The following is a 17,851-nucleotide window of genomic DNA, read 5'->3' as shown; positions in this document are numbered from 1 at the left end:
GAGGTTCCCTCTGATCTCATCCTTTAATTTGAAGAGCACTGCCTTGCCAGGATGCCTCCTGGCCTGAACCCAGAGAAGCAGCACACTATGGGACTAAGAAGGCTAACAGGTCAATATGCAGGAAACTGAATTACAGGAACAGTGCGCGCAGGCATAAATTAGATTCTTCACATTGTCTGTAAAGAAGAAATTAGCTGTGATTGAGAGAGAAATTGGAGTTGCTCTTTTCCATCATAGAAGTCCGACCGCCATCTAGGGACCATTGTGCAAAATTACCAGCAACATTTAACTTGCATTCTGCTTGTATCTTGTGTTTATTATGGGATACAGGTAAGAGAAAAGGTTATAATTCAAGAGTTTAATGTGGGGGGAGATCTTGTTTAAAATAAATATGCAAATGGAAATCTGGGAAAGCTAGCTGAATCCGGTGTAAACATCTTCTGCCTGTTGAAGTAACTCAAGTGGTGTTAGCAAGTCCTGTTTTCAGTTTCTGTTTCCTGAAGCTCTCTATATGTTGTTGCCGCACATTGTTGCCGCAATTTCAAGCACATTGTGAACATTAAAAGACAATGAGGTGATCTACATGAAATACAACTGTTTTTGTTTTTTAAATATTACCCCCCCCCCCAAAAAAAAAAAACCTCTCAAAAGTTGACTTCAATAGCTGACGATTTGTTGGACATGGCCACATAATTTTCTTGACAACTGTATGTTGTTTGACTTCCCAGTCTAGTCTATACCAAGGGATTTCCAAGTGGTCTCCATCCCACCAATAACAACATTCAACTTATATGGCATTCTGAGTTCAACTGAGATTGGCTAGACACTGCCGGCTAAGCAAGTTTCATAAGTTTAAGCAAGAGAAAGTTTTTACTGTACATCCCCTGGTATTTATCTAAAATATCCAGAAAATACTATTTTTGGATGATAGAGCATAACAATTGTAATATTTTCACACTCGTGGAAGTGTTTTCAGCACGAGGATAATAGGCATTGTGGTGCGATTTATTTGGAAGATACCATGTTAGAGAAAGCTGCTATATAGCAAGACAGACAGCCCTGCCTTCAATGTTGTTTGGTTTTGTGGCCTAGGAGAATTGGCATCTTAAACTTTGTTCATAATCACCAAAGCAGGGGTGTAAGAGCAGAGATCTTTCTGCTACAATTCTGCTTTTGTGCAGTGGTTACAAGTGGCAGAAACGTCTCTCTGTGAGAATGCACAAACCAATCTACTGCTTCTCCACAGAATATAAAGCAGCATGGGTATTTCAACCTCCTCACCAACGTTAGAACTGGTCATTATGGTCCTAAGTCATAATGGATTTGCCATTTGACTAACCTGATTTTATCTTTCTTTTGGGCGGTGGATTAACCACCCATAAAATGAACATCACGGTCGTAAAGTGAACCCATTGTTTGTTATGGACTGGTTTTGCCAAAATCCCAAAGTGCCTCTTTTCAGTAAAAATGTCAGAAACAGAAAGATAAAAACAAAAAATTAAAGGTACAGCTCGTCCTCAACTTATGGCCACAATTGGGACCAGAATTTCTATTGCTAAGCAAAGGGGTCATTAAGAGAGTCGTGCTTGGTTTTGCAGCCAAAATATTTTTTTGACTTTGCTTGTCAGAAGCTGACCAGGAAGGTTACAAATGATGACCATGGGATGCTGTATACTTGCCAATTGCGAAGTACCCAATTTTGATTGATGCTGCAGCAGTTGTAAGTCGCTTTTTTGGTGTTGCTGTAACTTTCCATAGTCGCTAAGCGAAAGGTTGCAAGTCAAGGCCTACTTGTATGTGACCCAATGGCTACTAAGGCTATTAAGCCCAAGGATGTGATTTCAACTCCTACCCTTAAAACGACGCTATAGAGCACTGCACACCAGAACAAGACACAAGAACATTTTTTCCCAAACGCCATCACTCTGCTAAACAAATAATTTCTTCAACACTGTCAAACTATTCACTAAGTCTGCATTACTATTACTATTAGTCTTCTCATCGTTCCTATCACCCATCTCCTCCCACTTATGACTGCAGGACTGTAACTTTGTTGCTTGTATCCTTACGATTTTTATTGATTGTTTCTTAATATGACTTGATTGCTTATTTGCACCTATGACTATTATTAAGTGTTGTACAGAGGTGGGTTGCTCCCAGTTCGGCCTGGATAAGGCAAACTGGTAGTAGCGGTGGCGGGAGGTTCCGCCCACCCGCCCAGATGCTTCTGTGCATGCGCAGAAGCAGTGCACAAATGTGCGAGTGTGTATGTGAGCTCACCCAAATCAGTATTAAAAAAATTGGCAATCCACCACTGGTGTTGTACCTTAGGATTCGTGACGAATGTATTTTTTCTTTTATGTACACTGAGAGCATAGGCACCAAAGACAAATTCCTTGTGTGTCCAATCACACGTGGCCAATAAAGAAATCTATCTATCTAAAATGGGGCGGCAGGATCAGAACCTGCCTCCGAAAGCGCCCGGCAAGCACACAAGTGGGGGAGACTTATTTCATCAGCGTTGCAGATAGAAATACTGCACTTAGTGAGAAAAGAAATCACAGGAGGCTTTTGACTTTCCATCACTTTATTTTGTAAAAATAGAAAAGTCCCCCCCACCCCCTTCTGCGGCACAGCTGGGAGTGCGGGGGCAGGGAAGAGTCCTGTAAAATACCATGGAAAGCTGGTTATGTAAACATCCAAGAAGGGCCTCACCCTTTTTTTAATATAACTTTTCTATCCCACCCCACCACAAATAAGACCCCCATTTTAAGGCCCCAGGGTATTTATTTTGACAGCTTATTTTAAGGGGGGGGGAACCGTTCAGCGGGAGGCTCTGTTCCTTGGTGCGCTGCAATCTGTCAACACTTGCTCTCGCCGGGGGAAAGGAAGGGCCAAGCTCGAACTCCCTTTACCACCCCATTCCCTGGTGTAAACATAAGTCAATAAATAAAACCTCCTCGAGAGGTTGCCCTGCTCATGGCCGACGAGGGAAAGAAAGCAGCCTCTTGAACTGCAGAGGGAGCAAAAGGAGGCTGCTGACTTTAATCCACCCCGCAGCCCCTCTCTCCTCCTCTACCGCCGATGAAGGCTTCCCAGAGGAAGGGAAGAAAAGGAGGCCGAGACAGAGGAGAAGCTGGTCATGGCGAAGCATTAAGCAGAAGGCAATAACTTTGATATAACAACTCCTCCCCCGCCTGCCCAAGCTGTGTAGTGTTTGGGTTTTTACATATTCCTATGGCTGAAGGCGGCGAGAGACTTTGCGGAGGAGACTCCTGCCCTCTGGCGGTAAGGAAGAGAGCTTTGGCTGGACTCGCGTTTCGTCCCTGGAGTTGTGAGAGAGAGAGGAGCAGAAATGGCTCCTCGTCTCAGCCTGGTGGAGCGAAATCAAGCTTCCTGGAGCAGAAGTGGTCCTTCTCGCTCCATCAAAGTGCTGCAGAAAGAGAAGTTAAAGGCAAGTTAAGGCAAGCCGTGCCCACCCACCCAACCGGCTTGCCTTTTATCATCCTAGAGACTGACTGACTTCTCCTTGATGTGGGCAGAAAGCCCCCCTCCCTGAAAGACAGCAAACAGGTTCAAGTCTCTAACTCTGCACCCCCCACACACACACCGCCCCTCATCAGCACGATATCTTTGGTTATCTAGTGTCCTTTGGGGTCCGTTCCCCAAAATTCTTAGCACCGGGGTCATAAGTATCCCAAGCAACAGATACAAACCTCCAACCCACCCCGACCCTGCTATACCTCTGCCTTGGGATGGGGAGACAGTGGGAAGGACCACTGCCCCTCCCTAAGTCCCACTATGGGATCGGCTCTCTGCCCTGCGATAATAACACAATAGCATTTTATAAAGTTAACCAAAAGGAGCCCCTCCCCCACCCCCAAGAATTCGCATAGCTTGCCGGAATCCGTCCGAGAAGGATTTTTTTAATACAAGCACACCCTGAAGGCGACATGTCTAGGGATGCGTACATAGAAGTCCTGCCTTTATCTTCTCCATTCCCCAACATTATTGGTCCAAGGTCTCTTGTGTGCAACGGGAAGAGGAAGGGTCTCTTGTCTCTTGTGTTCCTCTGTTGGTCTTCAGATTCTTGAATAAATAGCATCCCGGGTGCCAGACTTCCTGGCTTGCAAGGCAGAAGGACGAAGTGGGTTTTAGGCTGGGTTGAAGGAGGAACCAAGAAACCGCTCATTACAGAGTCTCCATTGGCTCTTGGGGTGCCCCTTTTTCTCAGAGGCTGAAGAGTTTATGGGGAGGGAAATTGCACGTGTGGAGCTCACCCCATTTTGAAAAGGGGACCTCCGAGTTGTAGCCCCTTTGGGGCTTCCCAGGTGCTGAACATTTGGCTTTGAAGCTGCTTGAGTCATCTGGAGAGGCAACCTGGGGGCTTTGGCAAAGCTCTGGGGTTGGGAGAAAAGGCTTCTGAATAGAAATCCAAGGCCCCAAAGGAAAAAAAATTAAGGCAAGAGGCATCCAGCCCACGTCACCAGAGGAGGAGAGAGGAACAGGCTGCTGGCTGCCTCCTTGCTCATCTTGACTGCTGTCCTGATGGCTGGCAGATGAGCCAAGAGCAGGAAAGGTAAGCCTAAAACTGTATCAAGGAGGAAATGGGCCATGGGAAGGCAGAGATGAGATACAGAAAACCATCTTCTCCCAGCCTTTCTCAGCCTAGATCCAGGCTTTCTTGAGGTGCTAAGGGGTCTCCTCTTGGCTTTTGGTGTCAGCTGGGCTCTCCTCAGTGCTCGGAGCTTCTGCTGAAGTTGGAGGTTGTGACAGCTCATCTTCAAACATTTCAGGATTTTCCAGCATCTCTCGGATGAGTGGTGGCATGGGACCAGGGATCTCCATCTTCAAGGTGATGGCCCGTTCAGCACCTGTGGAAGAGCAGAAGAGGGAAATGTAGTAACATTGGTTGATGGGAATTCTCCCGTGATGAAGATCAGGTAAGAAGAGAGGCTGCATTATTTTACATTAAGAACAGTTGCCACAAGCTTCTTGTTGATACAACAGGTAGTCTTCAACTTACAGCAATTCATTTAGTGACTGTCCAAAGCAGCACTGAAAAAAGCGACATGATTTTTCCCACTTATGACTGTCCCCCTGGTCATGTGATCAAAATTCAGCCACTTGGCAACTTACATATTTATGATGGTTTCAGTGTCTCAGGGACACGTGATCACCTTTTGTGAACCTCTGACAAGCAAAGTCAATGGGGAAGTCAGATTTCCTCAACACCCGTGTTACTAACTTAATAACCGCAGTGATTCACTTAACAACTGTGGCAAGGCAGGTCGTAAAACGAGGTAAAATTAACTGAACAATTGTCTCACTTAACAATGAAAAGTTTGGGCTCAGTTTTGGTCGTAGGTCGAGGACTATCTGCACTGCAAACTTAGAGAAGCTACCAATGTGTCTAGCACTTTAGTTCACACACTGGCTGTCTGCACATATATCCAAGACTCTTCATAACAGTTACAGATACAGTTCTACAGAGGAATTATTGAGTCTGTCACTGCACATCTATAACTGTCTGGTTTGGTTCTGCAATCCAACAAGACAGAAACAGACTTCAGAAGATAATCAGAACTGCAGAAAAAACAATTACTACCAACCTGCCTTCCATTGAGGACCTATACACTGCAAACGTCATAAAGAGGGCTGTGAAAATATTTACAGACCCCTCGCATCCTGGACATAAAATTTTTTAACACCTGCCCTCAAAGTGACACTATAGAGCACTGCACACCAAGACAATGAGACACAAAAACACTTTTTTCCCCGAATGCCATCATTCTGCTAAAGAAATAATTCCCTCCCCACTGTCAAACCACTAATGCTCCATTACTATTACTATTAGTCTTCTCATCATTCCTATCACCCATCTCCTTCCACTTATGATTGCAGGACTGTAACTTTGTTGTTTGTATCCTTATCATTTATAATGATATTGTTTCCTGATTGCTTATTTGTACCCTATGACTATCATTAAGTGTTGTACCTTAGGATTCCTGACGAATGTATCTTGTCTTTTTATGTACACTGAGAGCATATTCACCAAAGACAAATTCCTTGTGTGTCCAATCACACTTGGCCAATAAAGAATTCTAATCTATTCTATTCCTATTCCGACCCATTCCTGTTCCTGTTCCTGTTCCTGTTCCTGTTCCTGTTCCTGTTCCTGTTCCTGTTCCTATTCTATTCTATTCTATTCTATTCTATTCTATTCTATTCTATTCTATTCTATTCTATAACCTCTGTGTGAGAAACCAAAAACTTTTAGTGAAGGGGTTGTGTCAAAGCTCTGGAGAAAATGCTTACAGGACAACTCCTCCTTTTTCTATAGCTTTTGGAAGAATCTTTCCACTGACCACCAATTACAGGCTATGCTATGAGCAAGAAGCAGAGTAAACCAGATCAGTAGGCTTCCTCCACACTGCAGCAAGCCAAATAGTGTCGCAGTAATTAAAAACAGAAGCCATTCACCTCTCTTTAACCATAAGTTTATGGTTCCCAGAGTGACATATTTTGAGACTGCTTCAGGAGAGCCCCATGACAAAACCTCCAAACCCACCTACCTCCAATGATCTGACGCTCTTAAATGAGAATATTCCATTTTACCTTTGGTACTGATCCCCCGCAGGTCAGTAATTTTCATGAGCATGCGAGGAAACATGTAAGGCTTGTTGGGCCGGCGTCGGCGCGCATAAATCTTCAGCGCTTCCAACAATGGTTCCTGCAACTTATCTACTTTTTCCGGCTCTTCCAGGTCCATTCGATCTATGGGGAAAAGAAAGACTGTGATGCTATGGTGAAATTCATTTTTTTTTACTACCGGTTCTGTGGGCGTGGCTTGGTGGGTGTGACAGGGGAAGGATACTGCAAAATCCCCATTCCCTCCCCATTCTGGGTCCAGGCAGAGGTGGTATTTGCTGGTTCTCCGAACTACTCAAAATGTCCGCTACCGGTTCTCCAGAACCTGTCAGAACTTGCTGAATTTCACCCCTGATGTGATGGGTTTGTTCTGTTGCTTTTGAACATTCTAGGCTGGTTCAAGACTGTTTCACGGAATACAGAGGGAATACCAGTTTTCACCTCCAAATGAGCATTCTAAATCCTTGTGGATTGCAGGACAAAAAATAATAATTCTGTATTTTTTGGAGTATAAGACACACCTTTTTCCCACAAAAAAAGGGTGAAAATCTGGGTGTGCCTTATACACTGAATACAGCATTTTTTGCCTCCTGAAACCATGCCCACTTCATCAAAATGGCCATGCATAGCCTTTAGGAGGCTTCCAGAGTGCTCCTGGGGGCTGGGGGGGCAGAAATGAGGGAAAAACGGGTCGTTTTTTGCTTAGTTCCCCCCCCCCCCGAGTCCCCAGGAGCACTCTACAAGCCTCCTAAAGGCTATGCATGCCCTTTTTTTTTTGACAAAAAACAGGCCCACTTTTGCGAAAAATGGGCCGTTTTTGGGAAGTCTGCAGAATGCAAAAACTTTTTTAAAATATTTGCCTCTTCAAAATCTTGGTGCATCTTATACTCCGAAAAATACAGTAATTACCAAAACAATTAGGCAGTAGGACGCCTCTTAGGGTTTCTGCTTGACCAAGCTTCATTGTTGTTTCCTTTTTGTCACTACATGCTATTTTTTCCCCTTTCCCCTTCCTTTCATAACAGGCAATGCAATTCTAGTAGCGTGTCAGGAAAAATAAATAAATAAATAAGGGCTGGCTTTTATGCTCCATCTAGTCCATGAGGAGAGAAACTGGGTGGATGATTTCTCCAGGGGGGACAGAGAAATTTTCTCCAATACATTTTCAAAGGCAGACCTCTGTGGATGAATTATAGCATTGCTCCTGAAAACATCTTATGGGAGGACTTCTTAGTAATGTCTTCCCCAGAGACTAGATTGAAGGGCATTGAAGGTAAAGGTAGAAGTGAATGTATAATAAAACACAGCATATTTGCATGCGTGCCCGCACACCACTTCATCACTACATCTTTCAAATCTCATCTGTTCATGATCAACTACCTTCACCCACAAAATAATTTCTAAATTCTCTGCCATAAAAGATAAAAGAAACCTGATAGAAAAATATGTGAAAGAACAGAACTTTGTTTATGTAATCATATATACTTTGTCTAGGGCACATAACTTTCCCTCCTCCATCTTTTAATTTAGAAATTACTTCATTTGAATTGCTACTAAGTGTCTTTAGACTTTACAGTGGCCCACTCCAATGTCTATGGAGATTCTCAATCATCCAGGTCCAAAGGTGCTTTTTCAAGAGTCAACTGGATTTTCTGGGTTTTTTCTTTGAAGGCGTTTCACTTCTCATCCAAAAAGCTTCTTCAGCTCTGACTGGATGGTGGGGAAAGTTAAAGCAAAACGTCTTCAAAGAAAAACCAGAAAGCCCAGTTGTCTCTTGAAAAAAAGCAACTTTAGCTCCACTCCAACGTTTTTCCTACAGATCTATGGTGATTCTCTAGGACAGTGATGGAGAACCTTTTTCTTATGGTGTGCCAAAATTGTGAGTGTGTGTGCTATTGCACGTGCACGCGTGGCCACACCAATTCAATCCTCCCTACCCACCTGTGCATGTGCGCGCAACCACCACTCCCGTGCATGCGTGCCTCCCAAGGCTCCGGAGGCTTTCCTGAAGCCTGGGGAGGGCGAAAACGGCCTCTCCTGGCCCTCCAGAAGGCTGAAAATCAGCTGGCTGGCATGTGCATGCGCACTGGAGCTGATGGCTGACATGCCAGCAAATATGGCTCCATGTACCACTGGGGGAACGTGTGCCATAGGTTTGCCATCACAGCTCTAGGACGTATTTTGTGCCATGTGATTTAATTTTCTCCTCTTTGGAATTTGATACTGTGACTGATACTTATGAGAGATTAATTGAAAAGCAACTTGTCTCTTCAGCAAACGCCTTTAAAAGTTATGATGTGTGACTGTGTGTCTGTGTGCAAACAGAGCAGATTCCTGTTTTCCCCAATTGCAAGAGTGGAACATGGTTCTCGCCACCTTGTTTTAGGTCTCTTGCACTTGCACTGGGGTCCCTCTGCCTATGAATAAAAGAAGCTGACCACAACGGAAGCCTCTGCCCCTCTTCTGAAATTCCCCAGGGGAAGTTCAGAGCATTCTTCTCCAAAGTGAGGTTTCCATTCGATCCAAGCTGATATGGAAAAGACAAGGAATGCGGGAGCTGCCCTCGAAGTATTACCTCCACAGATGAGGCAGATCGCGCTGAGCAGGCCTGTCTCGGTGTCATCCATTTCGAGGGGAAGCAATTGCCCAGCAAAGGCAAAAACCAAGTCGGTGAGGGGCCCAAAGCCAGCATTATGCATCTGGGTACGGTTCAAGGTCAGCCCATCTGAAAAGGTCATGGTGTCTTGTTCTGGAGTGTAGCGGATACAAATACGGAGCATCTGCGAAGGGTGGAGAAGGACAGAAATAAAGTCACCAGAGAAATATATTTTAGGGAGACCAACTTTGGTTTCCCCCCCCCCCTCTTGTTTATTTCTGGTACTCCTATAACGTCTAATAAAGAAACTCTTTGGGCTCCATACATGTTTTGAAACATTTTCATCGTGCAAAATGCAGTTTCCTGAGAACATCAGCCTTTCCAATAAATGTTGGCCTTTTCTCCTGCAATTATATACTTGGAAAATGCCCAGCAAAACCTCAGTAACCAAAGCTGAGCAAAAATTCTTGTCCTCAAAAAAAAGAAAAGAAAAAGAAATCTGTCGAGGGGGAAGAGCTTTTCATGCTTCTGCCTGGCTCTTCCCAGCATTCACAGATGCATGAATTACTCAATGAGCATTACTTAGACACACAGCTACTTTGGGGATGGCCTTGGGACCTTGATCTGAAATTATTATTTTTTAAATCCTCTTGCTCTGTTTAAGGCTGTATGTATACCCACTCTATGTCCATGCAGGCCATTCCTGACCCCCACCGAGCTTCTAGACCAGAGGTGGGTTCCTACCAGTTTAGCCGAGTAGATAGTAACTCGGCCTGCCACGCCCCTGAACCGTTTCTCTCGTCGTTGGCGCCATCTTGGATTTTGGTTCTGCCAATGCGCAGAACTATCTTCATTGGAAAAATTAAATTTTCCCCCTTTTCTAACGTTGTGCGCATGTGCAGACCTTTTTAGGTGCAAATGTGCATGCGCAGAGTGTGCGTTTGGTGCGCACTGAACTGGCAGTAATGCCGGCAGCAACCCACCCCTGTAACCAGACCCTCTGCCCTCCAAAGGTCTGCAGCTCTGCCCCTCACCAGGATGTCCAAGCACGCTGCCTTCAGCAAAGTAATTTGGTCAGCAATGCTGAGGGTGGTAAAGCCGGGAAGGCGTTTGGCAAACTCTACTATCTTGATGATGCATTTGGTGGCCAGTTCGCTGAATTTGTCCCATAGACCCAAGTCCAGCTGTATTCGGTGATCAGCACTGGAGTTCTGGAAGAAAAGAGAAGTCAGGCATTATGTTGTTTTTTCTTTCGCCACATCTCACGTCCCTCTGTGGGAACAAACTCAAGACAACGTTACTCCAGAAGTCAGCATTCCTGTTCTGCCCCACCAAGTGGTCTCCTCCAGCTTGGCAGCTATAATTAGTTTGGGAATGCAATTCCTAGGATTTTCATTATGGATCAGAATTATGGAAAGTTGCAGTCTCAAAATGCAGCCAACAGGTTGAGCCCAGTGTTGGAAAATGCTGTTGGGATAGTGAACACTGCAGAAGCTGGTTTTAGCCTCCCAAAAATTTTTTTCTTAACTCTATGGGCATTTTTCTCTATTGTTTTCCCCACTCTTTTTTCCCCTTCGATTTGCCTTTCTTCTTAAAAATAATAACTCTAAACAATCCATAATAACAACAGTGTTGAAGAAAAGTTACAGTATTACCTTTGCTGCTCACTGAGCAAATTGACAAAGCAAATGACAAGTTGTGCATTTAAGCTTAACTCATGAGAAGATTTAGGAATTCCCACATATGGGAGGAGGACACAGTGATCCTCTAGGTGTTGAACTACAACTCCAGTGCTACTTTTCATTGTTGACTGGACTGATGGGAGTTGGCATCTTAGCCATCCAGAGGGTCACAGCTGCCCCATCCCTGGATCAGTATATTATCACCATTAATAGCCTGAGAGAATTAGACTATGTTCTGTTGTGTCCTAGTTTCTCTTAACCAGGTTGCTTGAAGTAAAAGTTTTATATGTTGAAGGGAAGAAGCTTGAAGTACAGATGGTTTTGCTTGAAGTGGAAGATGGCTATTGAAAATACTATGAAGGAAACAATTCATGAAAATAAGTGGTACTTTTAGAAATTGGCTCAACACTGAGCAGCGAGTAAGACAAGGCTCTGTAATGTTTCATAGAATAGAATAGAATAGAATAGAACTTTATATAGTGTGATTGGACACACAAGGAATTTGTCTTTGGTGCATATGCTCTCAGTGTACATAAAAAGACAAGACACATTCGTCAAGAATCCTAAGGTACAACACTTAATGATAGTCAAAGGATACAAATAGGAACCAGGAGTCAATCAATATCAGTATAAATCATAAGGATACAAACAACAAAGTTACAGTCCTGCAGTCATAAGTGAGAGGAGATGGGTGATAGGAATGATGAGAAGACTAATAATAATAGTAATGCAGCCTTAGTGAATAGTTTGACAGTGGTAAGGGAATTATTTGTTTAGCAGAGTGATGGCGTTCAGGGAAAAACTGTTCTTGTGTCTAGTTGACTTGGTGTGCAGTGCTCTATAGCGTCATTTTGAGGGTAGGAGTTGAAACAATTTATGTCCAGGATGCGAGGGGTCTGTAAATATTTTCACTGTAAATATTTTGACTCATGCAATATACAGGTCCTCAATGGAAGGCAGGTTGGTAGTAATTGTTTTTTCTACAGTTCTAATTATTATCTGACGTCTGTGTCTGTCTTGTTGGGTTATAGAACCAAACCAGACAGTTATAGAGGTATAGATGACAGATTCAATTCCTTTGTTGTTTAATGGACTTATGGATAAATGTATAAGGAATTGTGATGGACTTAAATAAGAACTGAATGGGGATATAACTGTGTATTTTTTAAATGAAGATGATATCATATTTTAGTGAGAACCATGATGATTTGTCGCGAACCTTGAACAGTTTGTATGATGTTATGAGAAGTATGGATCTGAAAATTAATCTGTCAAAGATGAAGGTATTTATGTTTGATAGGAAAAAATGGAGAACGACAGCAAGTTACATATATGGCAAAAAACTAGGACATGCAGATGATTTCATGTACCTTAGTGAAGTTTTTGATAAAGACAGAAAAATTGATGTAGAAATTTTAAGTGTAAATATAGAGGAAAGGTGATAGCATGTGATCTGCTGTGAGAAATAAATGTGACAATGAGAATGGCTATATACAGTAATTTAACAGATCTTTATTTAATGAACTTAAGAGCCAAAGGATCAGTTTTGCACTTGAATTTTGCCTTCAAAATAAGGCATAAATACATTATTCCTTTGATTTGTCTGGGTAAAGGATATTTTATAGCATTTGCATGCATAATTACACAAATGATTACAATTACATAAATGGCATGCAACATTACTTGTGTAAATTACGCATTATGTACGCATAAATTACATCAATTTGGATTTAACAGACGTTCAGATTTAGCAGACACTATTCCCCTCAAATGGTATATTCAAACTGAGGCTTTATTACCACTATATAAGGCATGTTTTGCCTACTTCATTATATGAAACTAGGCACTGTCAGGAGAAAATAAAAAGGAAATGAGGACTCTAAAAATGTGTGTGCTGAAACAAGAAACAATGAGGTCAAGAATAAATGAATATTAAATGAATGTAATTTGAATACAAAAGTTAGAGACCAATATGAAGGAAGTACCTTGAGGTGGCTTGAAACAAAAAGGGAGCAATATGGATAGAATTGCAAAAATTGCAAGATTATGAAGGGAGCAGAACAGTTTGAGAGGAAAAGAAAGTGAAAAAGTAAGCGGAATGGAACTGACAGGATTCTTCAAAAGAGAAAGCTGAAAATTTATAAAACAAAAAACTGTGTATGGAATAGTGTATGGGCATGCCTTTAATTTATTTGACTTTCTATTTCTTAATCTTTGCAACTCATGTTCTGCAAAACATTGCTTATCCTGAAAGGGATCAGCATGATGGGATGAGTATTCATGTATAGATTATTGATTAATCTTGGACAAATAAGAAATAGTGCTTGAACTTTGGCTACAGTTTCCCTTTTTCCCTTTTGTCTTGCTATTCTGACCATTGTCCTATCTCCGTGGCTGCCTTTTATCAAGTTTTAAACTAACTAGAGTTAAAATTAACAGGTTTGTTCAGATTTCTGATGACAAAGCATGTTGTGGTGGTATAAGATAGAAGTAAAGCTTCCAAATTCCTCCTTGTGGCTTAGCAGAGGATGGGGAGGAAAACATACAACCCAGGAGGCTTCAATTTTGTGGTTTAGCTCACCAGCATAATGTGCTGTGAAACAAAACATTAAGTCCCACAATTCAGATGTGACTCTGTGGTTCAGCCAAGGCTCGAAGTACCCAGGGTCTTCTAATGTGCCCTGCACTTTATAGAGTGATTACATTCTCAAAAGAATAGCTTACAGTCTTTACCGTAGTATATTTGCCCAACTGGCAAAGAGATGGGAAGGTCTCCTGATGCGCTTTGCTGACCTTCTGGATGAGTTCTTCCAGTTCAGGTGTCATTTCATAGCTATCTACCACCACTTCCTCTTTCACGTCTTTTTTCTTCTTATTGCGGTCATTCCTCACAGCTGAAAGAGGAGAGAGAGAGAAAAGTGATGGAAAAGGGTATTTTTAATTCACCGTATCAATTTCCTTCAAGGGAAGGCTTTAATTTGTATCTCCAGAAAAGACTACGGAGGGTAATGGTTGAAATGTTACCATTGACTTAGGCAATACAATAGAAATGGAAATACTGGATAGACTCTAAGACAACGGTCCCCAATCCCTGGGCCACAGATCTGTACTGATCCTTAACCCATTGGGAACCGGGCAGTGCAAGCAGCGGGAGAGTGTGCGAAGCTTCATTTGTGCATGCGCAGGAGCTAGGTTGCACATGCAAAACCATTCCCCCCTCGGCCACTGCTACTGCTGCCGGTCCGTGAAGATTGGGGAGTGTTGTTCTAAGACCACTCTTCCCCAGAAGACAGAGTAGTGCCTACAATCCAGATCTTCCACCTCTTTGAAGGAAATGAAAGCAGGAGAAAGGTGACCCAGAGTACTCGGTGGCTGCTTTGAACTTCAGTTCCCATCAGATCCAGCCGGAGAGCCAGTGGCAAGATTTGTGGGAGCCATAATCCAAAACATCTGGAGGGCACAAAGTGGCCTGTTCCTCCTACAAAATATCTCCAGACGCTTTGCCAACTCTTTGTTTTTTTTCCTCCTACAGACTGACCTTCTCTCTTAAGCCTCAACTGCTATATTGCTTTTGTTTAAGATGATCACATCTGGGCTGTAAAAATCCAGGGAACCGCTAAATGGCAGCAAAGGGTTAGAGACAATGAAGACAGCTGATAGTTTGAGCCAAAGGAACAGGCAGACAGCTGCATTTAAATGTACTCTGCTTGTCTTTCTGATGACTGAAAAGAATAACAGCATCAAATTGGTTCCTCTGATTGCTGAGCCTGAATCTGCTGTGGTTACAAGGGTGGCAACTGTTGCTTCCTTACCGTATTAATGGGACAACTTTCCCTTCTGACTTAGAGCAGCAGGAAAACAACCATTAATACACTTTTCCTAATATGGGACAGAGTGGATTTGGACAAGTGTGCGTGCATGGTCTGGAATGGTATGCTTAGTCACCTGTCAACAGGTACAGAGGGTGGGATCTGCCTGGCTATTTCTAGAAAAACAAATTCCTAGACAGTGTTGAGAAACTGGCCAAGAGAAGATGATGGGATGCAGCAGGAAGGAATGACTGACAAGCTACCTCTATCCTTAACTTATAGAAATGGCGATGTTGGCAATGAGTCTAGTTCTGCCTTTCTGGCAAAGAAAACCTGGATACAGCCCATGAATGTACTTAGAGCCAGAATACAATGGGACAACTTGCTACAGCCAACTCATTACAGCCAACTCGCCACAGGACAATAACAATTCTATTTAATCATTTAAAATAAATAAAAAATATTTAAATTTTGCCATTCACATTTTATTCTGCTTTTCCTTTTGCATCCTTTCTTTAATGATGCTATCCCACCATTTCTTTGCTATCAGTGTAACTCTTATCTCACAGCAAGTTATCCTGTGGCGAGATGGCCATGGTGAGTTGTTCTGCAGCAAGTTAGCCATGGCGAGTTAGCTGTGGTGAGTTGGCGGTGGCAAGTTGGTAATGGCGAGTCGGCCATGGTGAATTGTCATAGACCCTAAAGTAATGCGCGTCACCTCATCCCCAATAATAAAAACAGTACAAAAACAGTACAACAGTACAAACACTACAAAGTCCAACCACCAAAACCAAAAGACCCTTCTTCGCACGAACAGTGGAGAACCTATAATGGTATTTAGGTATTTTAGGTATTTATTGGGATTTATATGCCGCCCTTTTCCCTGAGGGGACTCAGGGCGGCTTACAACCACAGGGGAGGGGAAGTGCAAGGTCAAAACAAAACAATATGTGAACAACAGAAAAATAATAAAACCCAACTTTCATTCAGCAATCAAACAAACGCTCGGGCGGGTAATTAGGAGCCTATCCCCAGGCCTGCTGGGAGAGCCAGATCTTGAGGGCTGCGCGGAAGGTCTGGATAGTGGTGAGGGTGCGGATCTCCATGGGGAGCTCGTTCCATAGGGTCGGGGCAGCAACAGAAAAGGCTCTCCTCCGTGTGGTCGCCAGTCGGCATTGACTGGCAGATGGAATTCGGAGGAGGCCCAGTCTGTGCGATCTAATTGGTCGATTTAGGGAGGTAATCGGCAGAAGGCGGTCTCTCAAGTACCCAGATCCACTACCATGGAGTGCTTTAAAGATGGTCATCAGTATCCTGAAGCGCACCCGGAGACCAACAGGTAGCCAATGCAGCTCGCGGAGGACAGGTGTAACGTGGGCGAACCGCGGTGCGCCCACTATCACTCGCGCGGCTGCATTTTGGACTAGCTGTAGTCGCCGGATGCACTTCAGGGGCAACCCCATGTAGAGCCCATTGCAGTATTCCAGTCTAGAGATCACAAGGGCTCGAGCGACTGTTGTGAGAGCCCCCCGATCTAAATAGGGCCGCAACTGACGGACCAGGCGAACCTGGGCAAATGCCCCCCTGGTCACAGCCGACAGCTGGTGATCAAGAGTCAGCTGTGGATCCAGGAGGACTCCTAAGTTGCGGACCCTATCTGAGGGGTATAGAATTTGACCCCCCAGCCTAAGTGTTGGTATATTAGCCAAATTATTGGGGGGGAAACACAACAGCCACTCGGTCTTATCCGGGTTGAGTACCAGTTTGTTAACACTCATCCAGTTCTTAACGGCCTCCAGCCCCTGGTTCATCACGTCCACCGCTTCATTGAGTTGGCACGGGGCGGACAGATACAATTGTGTATCGTCCGCATATTGATGGTATTTTATACCGTGCCTCCGAATGATCTCGCCCAGCGGTTTCATGTATATGTTAAATAGTAGGGGTGATAGGACCGAACCCTGAGGTACCCCACATGTTAGGGGCCTCAGGGACGATCTCTGCCCCCCGACTAACACCGACTGCGACCTGTCCGAGAGGTAGGAGGAGAACCACCGCAGAACAGTGCCTCCCACTCCCACCTCCCGCAGTCGTCGCAGAAGGATACAATGGGCCTTGTTGTGATGGAATCAGCAACAACAAGAGCCCTGGTGGCGCAGTGGTCAGAATGCAGTATTGCAGGCTAATTCTGCTGACCGCCAGGGGATCGATCCTCACTGGCTCAGAGTTGACTCAGTCTTCCATTCTTCCGAGATCAGTAAAATGAAGACCCAGATTGTTGTTGGGGACAATATGCTGACTGTAAACCACTTAGAGAGGGCTGTAAAGCACTCGGAAGCAGTACGTAAGTTTAAGTGCTATTGCTATCAAATTGCAGAATATGGTTCCTTCTTGTTAGGAATATAATCTAACGGTTGGGTTGGCAATATATAAATCATGTAGCAATGCTGTACCTGTTTCTTTAAATCACACTGTAAAATGTGATTGGTTGCTGTTTTCCTCAATCGGCCAGAAGAGGGAGCCAGAATGACTGTTAGCTCTCTGTTTGTTAGATGCTGGGTTGATCTGATCTGAGTGTTTTTGGAAGCTGGCTGTTAGAAAGTGCTGTGAGCTATTGTAAGTTTTGCAACTGTTAGCAAACTTTGAGAACAAGACTGTTTATATGATACTGGACTATGTTATTTGGATTATCCCTTAATTGAAAGACATTGATGACTGACTGTCTTATCCGTGTATGACTTGGACTGTTTGATGGACTCTGATACCTCTATTTCCATGAAAGTAAAAGCCTATTTAAACTGCAGTGTCTCTGTATGCTGGTTTGTGTGTTCTCCAACACAACTCTCACAACGCTTCTCTGAACGCACTCGGTCTCCCAACGGGGAGCTTACCTGACACTTCTTTCTAGTTTAAAGAAATCTTCTGGGGAGCACAGAATTTGTGCAAAGTACTGACCCTGGTTTTTTTTAAAACACAGGTCTAAGTGTCTTTCAAAAGAGTATCAAGCTCCTGTCAGTAAGGAGCCCAAATAAGAGCTGATAGGCACTTTGACATGTGCCAATCAAGCACTCTGTGGGCAAATGCCTCTCCCAATGATAAATTTCTTGGCTCTT

General features: G+C 43.6%; 1 protein-coding gene across 1 annotated transcript in view; it reads right to left on the bottom strand.

Annotated features, from left to right (window-relative positions):
* Positions 1-4,654: 4,654 nt before the first annotated feature.
* The window catches only part of RARG (retinoic acid receptor gamma), a 51,714-nt gene continuing 38,517 nt past the window's right edge, over positions 4,655-17,851 (bottom strand). Inside the window, exons 4-8 of the mRNA XM_032210212.1 lie at positions 13,663-13,823; positions 10,282-10,458; positions 9,227-9,431; positions 6,619-6,777; positions 4,655-4,874 (exon numbers count right to left, since the gene is read on the bottom strand). Coding sequence (XP_032066103.1) covers positions 4,693-4,874; positions 6,619-6,777; positions 9,227-9,431; positions 10,282-10,458; positions 13,663-13,823 — 884 coding nt within the window. The 3' untranslated portion in view covers positions 4,655-4,692. The remainder of the gene's footprint in view (positions 4,875-6,618; positions 6,778-9,226; positions 9,432-10,281; positions 10,459-13,662; positions 13,824-17,851) is intronic.

This window comes from Thamnophis elegans, chromosome 2, assembly GCF_009769535.1.
Source record: "Thamnophis elegans isolate rThaEle1 chromosome 2, rThaEle1.pri, whole genome shotgun sequence".
Lineage (NCBI taxonomy): Eukaryota > Metazoa > Chordata > Lepidosauria > Squamata > Colubridae > Thamnophis > Thamnophis elegans.
Note: the sequence above shows the minus strand (reverse complement) of the source record. Positions and strands in the feature narration are given on the sequence as shown.